Source organism: Coccinella septempunctata, chromosome 8 (genome assembly GCF_907165205.1).
Source record: "Coccinella septempunctata chromosome 8, icCocSept1.1, whole genome shotgun sequence".
Lineage (NCBI taxonomy): Eukaryota > Metazoa > Arthropoda > Insecta > Coleoptera > Coccinellidae > Coccinella > Coccinella septempunctata.
Window position 1 is genome coordinate 32390341 of NC_058196.1, and position 15718 is coordinate 32406058.

Here is a 15718-nt window from a genome sequence, read left to right on the forward strand (position 1 = left end):
CGGTATAAAAATGACTTGTGGGTTTTACTAGAACGTTTGTTACACTTGGACGCGCTCATCGAAGGACCAATTGTGTGATTAAGTTTTCTTGGAATATTGTTTTTTCGCCGTTTGAGAAATATTCGGATCAGATCTCGGTATCTTTGATGTTGCTGGACCCCAATTATTCATTTGGGGATTTCCAGAGGTGAACAAACGGAGAAATGGTCATTTTTGGGAAAGTTTGACGATCATTTCTATGAAAAAAACGAAAAAATCAGTGGGCATTCCATAGAACTTCTCATCTATTGTATTTCTATGTTTATAAATATTGCCAACCTTCTCGAGAGGTCAGATGAAATCAAAATCATGCAAATCATAGGAAGATGTAGGATAGAAGCACGAATAAAAATAAACATGTTGATGTCATGAGTTGATTTCATCTGTATGAATTATAATTCTTACGATATTGTGTCATCTTGGAGTAGGTGTTTGAGGAAGTGTCCTAGGGCGGGCTCACAATAACCAGATTATTATCTTGTTGCATACATTATCAATTTCGACAGCTATGCATCCATTGTTTATTCAATAATTGGATGAGATTGAAACTGATAGCATCACAGAGCAAAATGAGACATCGATCTTTCAGTTGTAAAACATCGATGTCCTCTGATGCAAACCATCGATGTATTGATATTTTCACATCGATGTTCAGCCAGAGATATCAGACATTCCGATTTAACATATCAGCCAAAAGTGAATTAAAGAAACAGACTCTCGATGTGAAAGAACAAACATATACCCCTCTAAATTGATTCAAGTCTAGCTGTCAGCCAATTATTAGACTTGTTCCTTTCTTAGTACTTCGTAGGAACTCTGTATAAGCCTCTTCAGCGTGACCCATGACCTCCAGCGACTATTTTATCGGTAGAGACTTGAGACTGTTCGCAAAAAGAATCTGACAAACATGACCCTTATTATTCTATCAAGCTCCTTTACAATCCAATTCAATACGAGTATGTATGTAGTTAGAAGTAGATTGGACATAAGAGAGTTTATAAATAGTAACTAGACGACCTACCTTAACTCGAAATGACAAAGGGAATCATTTTCACGGACTGAATGAATCGAACAAGTCTTTCAGTCTGTATTAATTCCATACATAGGGTGAGTCTTTGTCTCGTACAGTAACAGTATATTATTGGGATCAAAAGAAACACTTTTTTCCTTTACCATTTTTTACGAATCGGCTCTGTTCATAAGATGCAGGCTGTTGCGAAAAGCCATGAAAAAATGTTCACCCTGTATGTGATGGTTAGTTCACCGATAAAAAATAAACTAACAGTGTTGTTGGTAATGATAAACTGAATGATCGAAGGACCAGAAGAAAAAAAAACCTTCTTTTCGTAATCGAAATACAAAAAATATATACTTACATTAACACACACACACGATAAACGATCCCTGAAAAGTTCAAAGCAAAAAAAAATTCAATGTAAACCATAGAGAACCTGCCGTCATCGAAGGAGAGTAGCGATACGCCGGTTTCCCTCTTATTGGAGCTCCCCCAGTACCGCATAACTCAATCAACGATGAAGATATCGATAAATCAGACCTTTGGTTGGGTTATGGGGTACTGATGAGCTCTAATAAGAGCGAAACCCGTCTCATCTTCGATGGCTGCACGTTCTCTATGGCAACTTTGAACTCAGATCTTTACCAGTTCAATTTCTTTTGTATTATTGTTCATTTCTGTGTCGGCGTTAACTTCCTTACCATTTAATTCTTTGCTTCAGAGTATATAGAAGGTTTCCGGTTCAAGAAAAAAACGAATCATTGGGGTATAATTGTATAATAAAGATTCAAAACAGGATATATGAGCAATGATCAAAAATTCTCATCTATTCTTAGTAACAAGACCGGCAGGACCTTTTGGTAATCCACCTTGTCCTTCTGGCACTGTCCTCAGGGGTATGAAGCCCAGTTCTATTTTAGGTATACCGTACTCGTGTAGTTTCTCCTCATACGTGTCCAAAAGATCGTCGTGGGCTTTACACACCCTTGCCAGCTCATATTGAAGATCGTTTATTGTTGCGTTCTTTTTATTCAGGATATCCTGAAATACAGAAAATTTTTCATCTTTTCTTTACTTTTCTTCTTTTTTATTTATTCATCTTTATTTATTTTTTCAAAAAACTATCTGACGAAAAGACAAACTTATGAATGTAAGAAAATGTTCATAAATATCAATCGACAAATATAAATTTGCTGGCACTTGGCAGGTTGACAGTTCCACCCAGTATAAGAAGAATACGAAAAGAAAAAATCGAGAACAAATCCTTCAATCATACGAGCAGAATTTCAAATCGCTTCATTTCCTCCAAGACGTAACAAAAACGTGATCTATAAAACGATAATGGTCCCGTTATTAAAGTTCCGTCTGCTTACTTCATACTTATTTCGAACGGAACGAGTTTATATGGTTTTCTGAATTGAATCTTCACCAGCTTCCCGATCCACGACGCAATTGTCAAGGATTTCAGAAGAAGGCGTCTCGGTTTTGACAGTGAAATTCGATTGTGTCTTCAACGATGTCATATTCTGAGGAATTTGTTCGTAACATCGTCAGAATTTAGTATACAGGGTGCATTTGAAGGTGAGGCATTTTTCAACAGAAGGTAGAACTGGTCGAAATGAATCGTTGCACCAAAAATCACCTATACGAATCAATCACCAAAGATGATCACTGAAATAGTCATCTTTTGGCGATGCAGCCGTTCGGTCTTGACGAATTTTTAACTAAACCCATCTTTTTCAGGAATTTTCAAAGGTCAGCTTTCGAGTCGTTTATCTCTAAATAAAAGTAACCGTAGGTGGAAATATAATACATATTCTGAAAGAGCAACTCTTTTAATGATAAAACTGAGAATTTCATCCATTTAGCTGCAACCGTTCGGTCTTGACGGATTCTTAACTGAACCCATCTTTTTCAGGATTTTTCGAAGGTCAGCTTTCGAGTCGTTTATCTCTAAATAAAAGTAACCGTAGATGGAAATGTGATACATATTCTGAAAGAGCAACTCTTTTAATGATAAAACTGAGAATTTCATCCATTTAGCTGCAACCGTTCGGTCTTGACAGATTCTTAACTGAACCCATCTTTTTCAGGATTTTTCGAAGGTCAGTTTTCGAGTGGTTTATCTCTAAATAAAAGTAACCGTAGGTGAAAATATGATACATATTCTGAAAGAGCAACTCTTTTAGTCATAAAACTGAGAGTTTCATCCATTTAGCTGCAACCGTTCGGTCTTGACGGATTCTTAACTGAACCTATCTTTTTCAAAATTTTTCGAAGGTCAGCTTTCGAGTCGTTTATCTCTAAATAAAAGTAACCGTAGGTGGAAATATGATACATATTCTGAAAGAGCAACTCTTTTACTAACAAAACTGTGAATTTCATCCATTTAGCTGCAACCGTTCGGTCTTGACGGATTCTTAACTGAACCCATCTTTTTCAGGATTTTTCGAACGTCAGCTTTCGAGTCGTTTATCTCTAAATAAAAGTAACCGTGAATGGAAATGTGATACATATTCTGAAAGAGCAATTCTTTTAGTGATAAAACTGAGAAGTTCATCCATTTAACTGTAACCGTTCGGTCTTGACGGATTCTTAACTGAACCCATCTTTTTCAAGATTTTCCGAAGGTCAGCTTTCGAGTCGTTTATTTCTAAATAAAAGTAACCGTAGGTGGAAATATGATACATATTCTGAAAGAGCAACTGTTTTAATGATAAAACTGAGAATTTCATCCATTTAGCTGCAACCGTTTGGTCTTGACGGATTCTTAACTGAACCTATCTTTTTCAAGATTTTTCGAAGGTCAGCTTTCGAGTCGTTTATCTCTAAATAAAAGTAACCGTAGGTGGAAATGTGATACATATCCTGAAAGAGCAGCTCTTCTAGTAACCTTGGTGCAACCGTTCGGTCTTGACATTTCTTCAACTGATCCCATCTTATCGGGAACCTTAAGGTCGCAATGGAATGCTACCCCCTCAGTCTACCGAAACGTCCATACTCACCTCCAATTTCTTATTGGTCTTGACGGCGTGCTGCGGATCCTTCAACTGCACCACCAGATCCTCGATGAGCGCGTCTTTCTGCTCCAAATTCTCCCCCAGCACCCTGACCCGCTTCTCCAACAAGACGTTCTTCAGGCTGGTCTTCTGCTGCACCTCCAACACCGCCTGATTGAACCTCCTCTTCAGCTCCTGATGTTCGGCCTGCAGCTAAACCGAAAACTACGAATCTCGAGACCGAAGGGAAAAAAAACGCGCCTGATATTCACCTTGGCGAACCTGATCTCCAAGGCCTCGTTGGCCCATTTCAAATCCTCGAACTCCTTCCTCGTCTGGCCCAGCTTTATCTTGGTGTTCTGCGAAGGGACGTTTATATACCTACTTTACGTCGAAACGTAAAATTTACCTCTAAGGATATCTTGTCCTTTTCGTAATTCGTCAGCTGCCTCCTGTATTCTATGACCTCCGCTCTGGCCTGGCTAAGGGGTTCGACCATCTTCTTATTTTCCGACATCAAGTCCGCCACTTGCTTGGACATGCGCTCGTTCTGCTTTCGCAAAACTTCCATTTGTTCCTATACGAGATAGTGGTGAAGAAAAACCAACATTTGTGGATCATATTCCATAATTACGAACATAGAGTCGAATCGTCAGAATACGTGACAGTTATCAGTTATTATCATAGAATTCTGTATTCAACATGAATCATTATGCTCGTAGGACTACAGAGGGCGTTATCATATAAGAAATACTCAGAAAATTCGACTCTGAATGCTATTAAGAGCACCTTCAGACTGCTGATGAGGGCCAAATTGTTGAGGGTGATGTCGTTATAGTACATCTTCATCTCGCTGTAAGCCTCGTCGTGCTGTTTGGTCAGCGCGTTCAGCTGGGTGTTCTTCCTCTCCTCGATTTCCGCTATTTCCATGCTGGAAAATTGGCGAAAACGGGATTCTGGGATTGTTGGGTGAATGGAGGCTCACCTGTGTTTCAGATTCAGCTCGTTGGTGAGCTCAGAGAATTTTCTCTCGAATTTAAGCTCCAACTCCTTCGACTTCCCATCGAAATCGCTCCTTGCCTTGCTTATTTCCTCGCTATGTTGCTGAAAATGTTATTGGTTGGCACTACAAAGCCAATAGTACTACTACTGCTTCTTCTACTACTACTGCTCCTGGTGCTAGTAGCAGTAGATGCTTCTAATACTTCAACTACTATAGTAGCAGTAGTAGTAGTACCGTCAACTACCACTACTTCTACGGTAGAAGTAGTAGCTACTACTTCTAGAAGCATTAGTAGTAGCCACTGCTACCACTAATGCTTCTACTTCTAATGCTACTAGTAGCTGAGCAGTAATAGAAGTACTCCTACTGTAGTGGTGGTATTAGTAATTACTATTAGTAGAAGTAGTAGTTGTAGCTACTATTCCTGCTTCTACTAATCTACTAGTATCCTTATCAGTAGTAGTAAAGTAAAGTAATAGTAATCACTACTAAAAGTAGCCGTAGAAGCAGTAAAAATAGTAGCAGTGTTAGTGGTAGAAGTAAAAGTAGTAGTAATAGCAGCAATAGTTGTAGTAGTACTAGCAATAGAAGTAGTAGTAGTAGTAGTAGTAGCAATAATAGTAGTAGTAGTAGTTGCAAATTAGTTGTCCTACAGCTATCTACTTCTAATACTGAATCAGCGATTTCAAGCTTCTACTGCTAATATAGTAGTGTAAGCAGTAGCTTCTGCTACTAGTACTAATAGAGTAATATTAGCAGTAGCTGCTGCTGCTGCTAATACCGAAGTATTAGCAGAAGTAGCGGTAGAAGAAATAGTAGTTTTAGTAGTAGTAGTAGTAGTAGTAGCAATAGAAGTAGTAGTAATAGAAGTAGTAGTAGTTGCAAATTAGTTGCCCTACAGCTATCTACTTCTAATACTAAATCAGCAATTTCAAGCTTCTACTGCTTCTTCTGCTAATATAGTAGTATAAGCAGTAGCTTCTGCTACTAGTGCTAATAGAGAAATATTAGCAGTAGCTGCTGCTGCTGCTAATACCGAAGTATAAGCAGAAGTAGCGGTAGAAGAAATAGTAGTTGTAGTAGTAGTAGTAGTAGTAGCAATAGAAGTAGTAGTAATAGAAGTAGTAGTAATAGAAGTAGTAGTAGTTGCAAATTAGTTGCCCTACAGCTATCTACTTCTAATACTAAATCAGCAATTTCAAGCTTCTATTGCTTCTACTGCTAATATAGTAGTATAAGCAGTAGCTTCTGCTACTAGTGCTAATAGAGTAAAATTAGCAGTAGCTTCTGCTGCTGCTAATACCGAAGTATAAGCAGAAGTAATGGTAGAAGTAATAGTAGTTGTAGTAGTAGTAGCAAAAGAAGTTGCCCTACAGCTAGCTATTGCTAATACTACGATATTAGCAGTGGTAGCAGTAGCAGCAGCTACTGCTACTATTGGTAGTAGTAGCCGAAGTAGCAGCAGAAGAATAGTAGTAGTAGCTACTACTGCTTGGAGTAGCTACTTGCGCGAAATTAGCAATTTCAAGCTTTTACTGTTTCTACTGCTAATACAGTAGTATAAGCAGCTTCTGCTACTACTGCTACTATAGTAGTAGTAGCGGTAGAAGTAATAATAGTGGTAGTAGTAGTGGCAAAAGTAGTTAACCTACAGCTACATGCTACTGTTGCTACTAATGCACTATCACTATCAGTACTGCTTCTGTTAGCAGTAGGAGTATTAGCAGTAAGAGCAGCTAGCAACATAATATCAATTTCCATTGCGATTAAAAACAGGCGGAGGTAAATCATATGAAGCGAAATGTTACTCACCAATTTCAAATTTCTGACTTGGTCCTGATGGTTGAGCTCTTGTTCCTGAGCCTTGTTCTTCAGGGCTATCTTGTCGGCCAACAGTTCCTTCTCCTGGGCCAGATGGTTGTCGGCCGCCCTCTTCAAGGACACCAACGATTCGGCTTTGCACTCGGTGAGGTCGTTCTCGTGCTCGTACTGTAGATGTTTCACTTTCTGCTTGTAGAATTTCAAGATTTCCTCGTTTTTTTCTGTATTTTCTTCTATCTGCCTCTCCTTGTTTCTGCGAAGGGTGGAAAATTTCGATTTCTACCGCTGTTTGTGAATAGCGGGTGTTTTGTGTACCTGATTTTAGCTCTGGCCTCCTCCAATTCATTCCTAGTTATTTCCCAGAAGGTTCTGAGCTTATCCCTTTCTAGTTGGAAAAAATTTCTCTCCTCTCTCTCTCGTTCGTTTTCTTCTTTGATGCGTAGGCAGAACACTTCTAGCTGTTCTCGAGTCATGGAGGATGTGTCGACGCCATCGATAACTGTGGCTAAAATAGGGTACGTATTCGTCTACAAATCTCGGTGAAAATATATAGAGCGCACTCGAAAAATTGCATTAAGATCACTCATTGCTACTCCAGACAAGACAAAATTAACTTCCATCAAAACCTATTTGCCAACACCCAATTAGCATACTTCAAACAGTTTTTACACATCATAATTGAATTTGAAAATAAGTCTACTTACATTTTCCTCCACCCTTCTTCTTTGGTGGCTGTAATATATTGGAATTAAGATTAGGCACTAACTTCCCATCTTTATATGATCAAAATCTTACCATTTTTCACAAATATGATAATCAAAACCAAACTTGACTTGTAGGTGAAATCAAAATTGTTATAATTCGGTTACCAAGATAACGACAAAACTTGTTGAGCACTGCGTTCAGTAACTATAGGAATATCGATGTATCACCTTCTATTACCTTCACGCACGTCGCACCTAAAGACTTTTGTGTTTAATAATGGATTTCATCAAGTATTGGCCGCACATATTCGAATTTAAGCGACGTACCTACTCTTGGTATTAGTAATTTATGCTATGTTTATAATAGGCGCGTTCGTATTTGACCTTTTTCGTAAAAGCGAATGCGCTATTTGCTTTAGCGGAAATAATAAACAAAAACTGCTGGCAGCAAGAATACGGACATATTAGAAAATTCTCAACTTTGGTAGAAACATAGACATAGAGACTATATGTCTATATGTCTATGGGTAGAAATTTCAAAATTTAAACCGCCACAGAATTTTTGTAATCTATGCTCCTCCGAACAGAGAACACTCCTCCGTTCACCTCGCAACATAGAATAACTGTGTGTTCAACTCTCTGATTGAGAGTTACTCTCCATATCTTTAATCATAGAGTCTGTGTCTTTAATGATGGTAGTACTGGCCCACAGACAGAGAGAATGAATTGAGCCAAAGATTATGAAGGATGAATAATCTTTGAGACAGAGCATTGCCTAATAAAAGCTCTGCAGAAAAATGTGAAAGAGGTAACTGAACGTGCGGTCAGTAGTTGTCTTTTTCTAGAATTTTGATTGTTCCATATTGACGTCTATGTCCACAGAAAAGAGACAGATACTCATAGACAAACTAGTCTAGGAGAGAGTGAATTGTTTTCTGTGGTCTTGGTTGCCATATTTTTTAATATAATCATTACTTTTAAATATATTTCAATAAGATTTTCAGTCAAGACTCAAATAAAAGGTAATTCTTTTTGAAATAATTTATTAAAAAACAGAATCCGTAAGTGAGTTATATACAATATGATTTATATATTTCTATCCTTATCCCACGTCAAAATCGTTCTAAAATATTATTTGTTGCCTTCTTATCTTTTCTCATCGTTGGTTTCTTCACTGCATCGATAAACTCCTGAAAATCGATCAAAATGAGTTAAAAGAAGGCAATTTCAAGATCGGACAAGAACTCACCCTTCGAGCCTGCTCCTTCACAATTTTTTTGTTTTTCGCAATCTTCGCACAACCTCCTCTACCTCTCGCTTTCTTTCTCGGCTGATAGTCCACTTCCGGAGGTTTGACAAACTATAAAAAATTCAAAACATAAAAAAACAGAGCAAATATTGAAATTTCAAAACTCACCAATAGTTTCTTCCTTTCCTCTATTTTTTCCTTGAGCGAGGGCACATTCACCTCACTCACCAGCGACGGTTCCAGACTTATCAATTCCGGCTGGATCTTCTCCAGCAACGCATGAACCTCGTGTTCTCTCCTCTGAGATTTGGAAATGAAGGGGTTCAATTCCAGAGCATCAAATGAGGCCTCTCCGGATCCCGGTACCAGCATACTCGAGAACCCTTTTGCGGTCGACACCCCAAGAACGTCTTCAAACGGGCAAAAAACCACGTTTCCAATGGGAAAATTGTACCGATTCCTCATGTACGATTTTTTTGTTCCAGTTGCATAATCTCTGAAGAAAATTATATATAGAGTAACATAAATTGATGGATAAGTGATTGTTACTTACTTATAAACTTCGACAATGTTGCCCATACCAAGGGCCAACATGTTCGTTTGGGAAAATGCAAGAGTGTTGGCACAAGCGGCAAGTTTATAACTGTGCACTGGTCCGCTCAACTGTCGAATGTCCCAAATTTTCAATTCTCTATCACTGGATGACGTTGCCATGTATCTGAAAATTATAAATTATAAGATTTTCAAAAATTAAACAGAGTTGAACTAATCGCTCACCTTCCTTTTGGATCTACGTGTAAACCGAGAATGGGAGCTCCATGACATAACATTTTAGCAAGCGGATCTCTGGAATTGGGCGACCACATCGACACCACCCCTTTGGAATGACCTACGCATAAAACTGCATTCCAAGGATTCTGTGCCATAACAGATAACCTTCCCAACTTGGAATTGAACTGATTGACCAACTTCCCTATTGAAATATCCAACCAGCTCAAATAACCTTCATCGCTCTAAAAAATAAAGTTTAATAAAAATTAACACTAATAATACATAAAATAAAATATACTCACGCAAGTAGCTAAGAGAAAATGATAGGGTAAAAATTCCATCTTAGAAACTTTATTCATTCTCTTGATGCAGTGAAGTTCTATTCCTTGATTATCATAGATATAAACCCAGTTCTTTTGAGCGACAGCGAACATCGTTTCCAAGTGCAAAAAACACACATCGTGAACGGTTTCCATAACGTTGAACTCGCAATGTAGTTTCTTGGTCACCCAATCGAAAGCAGCAACGTGTCCTTTTTTACCTCCCAAGACTAAATGCCTGCCGTTTCTTGTGTAGTTTGCTCGGTAAGGCCCGAACTCTAGCCTGAGATCAAACTGTTTGCACTGTGACGTAATATCTACATTGTCAGCTATTTGTTTTTGGGTTATTTGAGTTGATGTTTCCCCAGCATCCACTTCCAAACAACTGAAAAAGATTCAAGTGAATAAACGAAGACTATTATTACCCTCTAACAAATATGTACCCTGCCTGTTCTGTTAATAAAATTTCAGTCTTCTCTGCCAATTCCTTGGAAAATTTAATGTTCTGTTCCTTTTTTTCGATTTTTTTCTGCTGTGTTTGTCCTCCTTTAACATATTTTTTTATCACCTGTTCAGGAACTGGAAGACGTTCCTTCGAGGTGGCATTGGATTTATTTTTTGTTTTTGAGGCTTTTGTAACGCCAGCCTTGAAATTTTTTTTGAATTTGTGTTTCTTGTTGAGATTTGCATGGTATGTGACTACATCAGCAGTTTTCTCCGCTGTCTTTTCACCAGATTCATTTTCTGTAAAATATCTTGTATTTGCCTGGAATCAAATCAGAACAAATTTAATATCACTTCCTTATTCGATATATAATTTTTATTATTATGAATTTTTCTATTACCTTCACCATTTTAGCTGAATTCGTTTATAACTATTATCACTCATACAAAATATTATCTTCGAAAATTTTGATTTCATGCTCTTCAATTTTCAAATGTTATTGAGGTTAGGTATATAAGATATAGGTTAAGAAACTCGAACCAAAGATGAGTCTTTTCTTAATTTTTAAATCATTTTAGCATATTATACAAATATGTAAATTCAAAGAACAAAATCGACTTCCCAGTATTAAATTCGCCAAAACAACTGTTAATTAATATAAATGTACGATCTCAAACCTAAACGGTCCTCCCTACCCACCTATCGCGCTTACAAATTTGGCCACCAGGTGGCTTGTAGAGCAATCGCTAGTAGATCAAATGAATCAAAATTTTCCCGCTCGAAACCTAACCAAAAATTAAGAACTTGTCAAAACAGTCTTCGAGTGGCGGTTTTTTCATTATTCTGATTCTGATAACGAAGACATGCTCATGGGACTTAATTAACTAAAATAAGTAAACTCGAAAACTCTAGTTGTCATTCCACAAATATTCGAAAATGGATTTAGACGGAGCTGATTTTCGCAAATATAAAATTAGTGCTCTTCAAGCTGTTTCTTTTACGTTGGGTAATACGAATTTCAACCAAAGGAAGCGAAATTATGTGTAGTTAAGAAAAAATTCTGTTTCAGTTGCTTCTGAGAGAGAAATAGACAATCCAACCATTTGCAACAAGAGATGTATGTTCTCACCTCTGATGGCTCACCAAGTTTTTGGTGAAAGGTGATGAAACTCTTATTATTTTGTGAGATATAAAATCCTACCGTTTTTTATCTTACAGTGAACTCATTTTTGGTTATGAAGGTCTCAGTATTAATTTATATTACCATCACAATTCCTCGAACTGTTTAATAGACATCAAGTATGATAACGAAGTGACTGTAATAGAAGTCGATGATATTCCAAAATTAATGAATGATTGGCTTCCAAGGAACTATTTCCGTAACAAGGAAGATTTCAAACAAATGATAAAAAACGAAAAGAATGATCAAATGTTTGGGACTGTTATTCATCAATTCAAACGTAAAACTGAAGGTTGGTCATTGGAACCTACTGGGTTGTTTGACAATTCATGTTACGATATAGTTTTTATTTTTAGTTCTGTTTCATGAGGATGAACAAGTGGAATGTACATATAAAATAACACAAATAGATACAGAGGATGAGCTATTCCAAGAGTATCACGAAAGATTTGAAACTTTTATAATATGGTTCATTGATGCCGCCAATTTCATTGATTTGAAGGATAAGCGCTGGTTGATTTTTTATATGTGAGTGTTAGGCTTCTTCCCTTCGCTTTATAAAAAATTGATGCCATTTTCTAGATACGAAGAATTCATAATGCCAGGAAGCGGGAAAAAGATTATCACTCCAATAGGTTTTACTGCAATTTACAAATTCTTTTCATATCCAAATAGTAATAGAGCTAGAATCAGCCAGTTTTTCATCTTGCCAACCCACCAAGGCAAAGGTTTGGGTACCATCTTTTATAAAACTGTTTATAATAGAATATTGGAAGATATGCCAGAAATCACAGATTTAACAGGTGAGAAAACATAACCTTATTGTAATTTCTTCATCATCTTTAATGAATCAACATGAACCTTTGAAATCATCATCCATAAAATTTTTTGATTTGTAGTGGAAGAGCCAAATGAGTTATTCCAACAGATGCGCGATTATTGTGATAGCCTTCATATCTATAAGGATTTAAAGGCTACAGGAGTTAACTTGGCACTAAAAAACGGCAAAACGCTGTTTTCTTATTTCTCGAAACATAAAATCAATAAGAAGCAGAGCTTGAGAATAACCGATATATTAGAGTATCTTAATGCCTCGCAGAAAGGTTCCTCGGAAAAAGATGATTTTGAAGAGAAGATATTCCAACGTTTCAAGCTGCAGAAAATGGTATTGTTTCATTCACTGATTTAAAATATTCTTCATAAAATTGAGAATCAATTTTTCAGAACGAAAATCACGTGGGAAAAATTGCTAGAGGATCGAATAAAGAAAAGATCGAAACAGAGGAAATTGACGAAAATGTGCTGCGGCAAGAGTTGAAAGCTTACCTCGATCAGTTAACACCTGTTGTGGAAAAATTGATTAAAACTTTAAAAACACAATGAAGGAACGGTTGTTCTGCTGTTAAATCCATCTAAATATTATTATTACTGTTATTTGTAATTTAAGTGTATTATGTGTAACTTATGAGAAAATAAGTCGTACTTTTTGTTATATTTTTCTTTTGTACTTATAAAACCATGCTATAGTAAATAAAATTTATTTTTTTCTGTGTACCGGAGGTTAAACAAATAGGTAATGGTGAGTTAATGCAGAGTTACTAAAACATATAATTTAATTGGCAGATGGCCAATAATACCATAATACTAATAAGCCTGTAAATTCCTCAAGATAGGCAGAAACTTTATTGTTTTTTTCGAATGAAATTAGTGAATTCTGGACCAAAGTTCGTTAATTCCATAGATTACACTTATATCTATGGTTAATTAACCAGAGAGTTCGAATGGTTGACAAGTTGAAAACAAATGGCAGTTTCCATGGCAACGCTAAGGGATCGTGTATTTCCGTAATGGCCGAACGAGAGAAATGTCGCAATCTGAAATAATTGATCATTTTCTACCCAGATTTTGAAATTCTTGTGATTATTTTTCGAGAATTTGGACGGTTCATCCAGCAAAAGCGTTTGTCGGCCAAGTTTTTCGGCGAAACTGAAATTCCAAAGCAGTCTCAGGAAATTTACCGCTCAGCCGAAACATCCCGTTTTTTTCGCTATCTTTGGCAATTTTTTAAAAATATAAGCAGACATCTGAGGACCTCGAACCTCATATCCCAAATGACGACCTATTCTTCCTCTTCAACATGGTGCTTCTGAATTACACTAATAAATCCCGGGTAGAGAGCTGCGTCTATATTTCTACGACCACTTTTTCAAAAGAAATTCGGGCCACTTGACAAGTCATTGTTTAGGTATAAAAAAAAGAAATGGCATAAAAATAAAAGATTTCATCACCATTCGAAATATCTTCGATCGTTTGTCGGAAGGAAAAGGCGTGAATTAATAAAAAATTGCTATTCAAGGTGTCTTGTATTTTCAACACATTGCTTATAAAAATTTATGTACCATTACAATGTAACTAATCCAAGTCACTGGAAAATAAATATATTCTCTTTATTTTTACAATGATTCTCAACACAAATGACACATATTAACTAAAAACTTTGTAATACCTCCATTCTTTCATCAGATGATATCATACAAAGTTGACTCTTATAAAGAGTACTTCTAATTTCAAAAATTTTCATGAAGTCAAATAATGAAAATACTTTATACAAATGTAATAACTTGGTTACATTTTTCAGCAGTAACAACTATGTACCAAAACGAATCAGCACTTATAAAAAAAAGAAAGAAAACAGGAATCGGCTCCATGTGATTCAGGCGACAAATGAATTGATAATGAAATGTTTCAATGCCGCTTGATTTTCAAGAAGTTTCCAATTAAAAAAATTGAAACTTCCCTGAAAAATGACCAAAAATTGAAATGAAATAATTGCGATTCACAAACTTTGGCTGAACAGGGATGTAAACCGACTCAATTGCTAGAGAAAACTTCCAAAATTTGGAGCGCATATATTTCGATATTATAAGAAATTCAATTGCATGAGAGATTTACAAAAATTGTCTTACCTTCATCGATATCCTCGTTTCTTAACAAAATCAAAATTCATTAAACGTATTCATATTTCTATTTATTCAAAAATAATTTCCAGATAACGAAAATCGAACAGTACATAAGTCTATCTATAATAAATTTTGTACAATTTGGAACAAAGTATTTACATATTTCGATAAAATTCACTGAGAAAATGAACTGGTAATATCCTATAGGCGTTCACATGGAGCCCCTTAACTACTGCAATACTATAATAATTATACAAAACACAAGGGAAAGAAACAATCTTCCTTTATCAGATTGAAACGAAGCAAAATTTCGGATGTACTCTAATTATCCACATTTGGTTTTGTTTCATCACTCAATGAGGGTGTCTCATCGAATATTAATCACAGTTCAACAAAGATACATCACTGATTCTTAACGATAAGCGTTCATTTTCTAGTATACAGGGTCGTTTTGCTTCAGACCAAAGAGGTTAATGATTTTTTGGAAAATCGAGTGAATTGTAGGGGGGGAAAATCAGTTACCTCCTATGTGGAAACAATGTTAAAAAAAAATTGCCGGAGATCCCTTCAAACCCTTGTGCGACTGTACAAAATGATCGATGAGTGTCAATTGACGGAATTATAAAGATCGGATAACTTGATAGAAAATGAAGAATCTACAAAAGCTCGGATTTCTGTATTTTGCTTATAGTTTCGATATATATACTTATAACAATACTATAAAGCAACAACAGTATTGATATATGAATTTTATTATTATTTACATACAAGTAATCACAATCACAGACTTAAGGAAATACAAAATCCGAAGCTATTTTTTGGTAATTTTTTTTCTACACTCCATAAACATCATCAAATCGAGAAAAAGGCCGGAACTTCAAGAACTCAATCGGAACAAAAACAACCGATCGTCTCCGGTCGACGCGCGCGCGCGGGCGAAAAATCTGGTTATGGCACGAATCGGGCGACAATCGGGGACTCGGCAGAGTCCGTGGGCGTTTCGAATTTAGCGCCCGAACGCCCGCGACGGCCCGGAGGCGATCCCTCCCGCCAGGAAAAATCAACAAACAGGCAACAACGTAATTAGAATTTCAACAAATTTAAAAACAGATCCTGGTTCGTCCGCCGCGCGCCCGCCCCGGGTACGGGGGAGGCTGCGACGGGAGACTGGAGGCTAATTCGAAATAAATAACGAATAAAAATGAGGGGGGT

At 36.7% G+C, this 15718-nt stretch overlaps 3 protein-coding genes across 3 annotated transcripts; 1 reads left to right on the top strand and 2 right to left on the bottom strand.

Annotated features, from left to right (window-relative positions):
• Positions 1-1821: 1821 nt before the first annotated feature.
• Positions 1822-7793, bottom strand: LOC123318854 (dynein regulatory complex subunit 4). The gene is made up of 10 exons (XM_044905612.1): positions 7673-7793; positions 7582-7609; positions 7193-7382; positions 6869-7130; positions 5039-5157; positions 4843-4984; positions 4463-4630; positions 4326-4412; positions 4060-4266; positions 1822-2095 (listed from the first exon to the last, which is right to left on the bottom strand). Exons 1-10 carry the CDS (start codon positions 7673-7675, stop codon positions 1877-1879), a joined length of 1425 nt encoding a protein of 474 aa, XP_044761547.1. The 5' UTR covers positions 7676-7793; the 3' UTR covers positions 1822-1876.
• Positions 7794-8607: 814 nt separating this feature from the next.
• On the bottom strand, positions 8608-10881 carry LOC123319032 (WD repeat-containing protein 46). The gene is made up of 8 exons (XM_044905847.1): positions 10767-10881; positions 10365-10687; positions 9904-10306; positions 9608-9843; positions 9384-9548; positions 8999-9326; positions 8831-8941; positions 8608-8771 (listed from the first exon to the last, which is right to left on the bottom strand). The coding sequence occupies exons 1-8, from the start codon at positions 10773-10775 to the stop codon at positions 8694-8696; spliced, it is 1653 nt and encodes a 550-aa protein (XP_044761782.1). The 5' UTR covers positions 10776-10881; the 3' UTR covers positions 8608-8693.
• A 281-nt stretch (positions 10882-11162) lies between these two features.
• Positions 11163-13082, top strand: LOC123319033 (histone acetyltransferase type B catalytic subunit). The gene is made up of 7 exons (XM_044905848.1): positions 11163-11372; positions 11436-11526; positions 11585-11838; positions 11903-12074; positions 12129-12349; positions 12446-12711; positions 12771-13082. The coding sequence occupies exons 1-7, from the start codon at positions 11303-11305 to the stop codon at positions 12927-12929; spliced, it is 1233 nt and encodes a 410-aa protein (XP_044761783.1). The 5' UTR covers positions 11163-11302; the 3' UTR covers positions 12930-13082.
• Positions 13083-15718: the final 2636 nt, after the last annotated feature.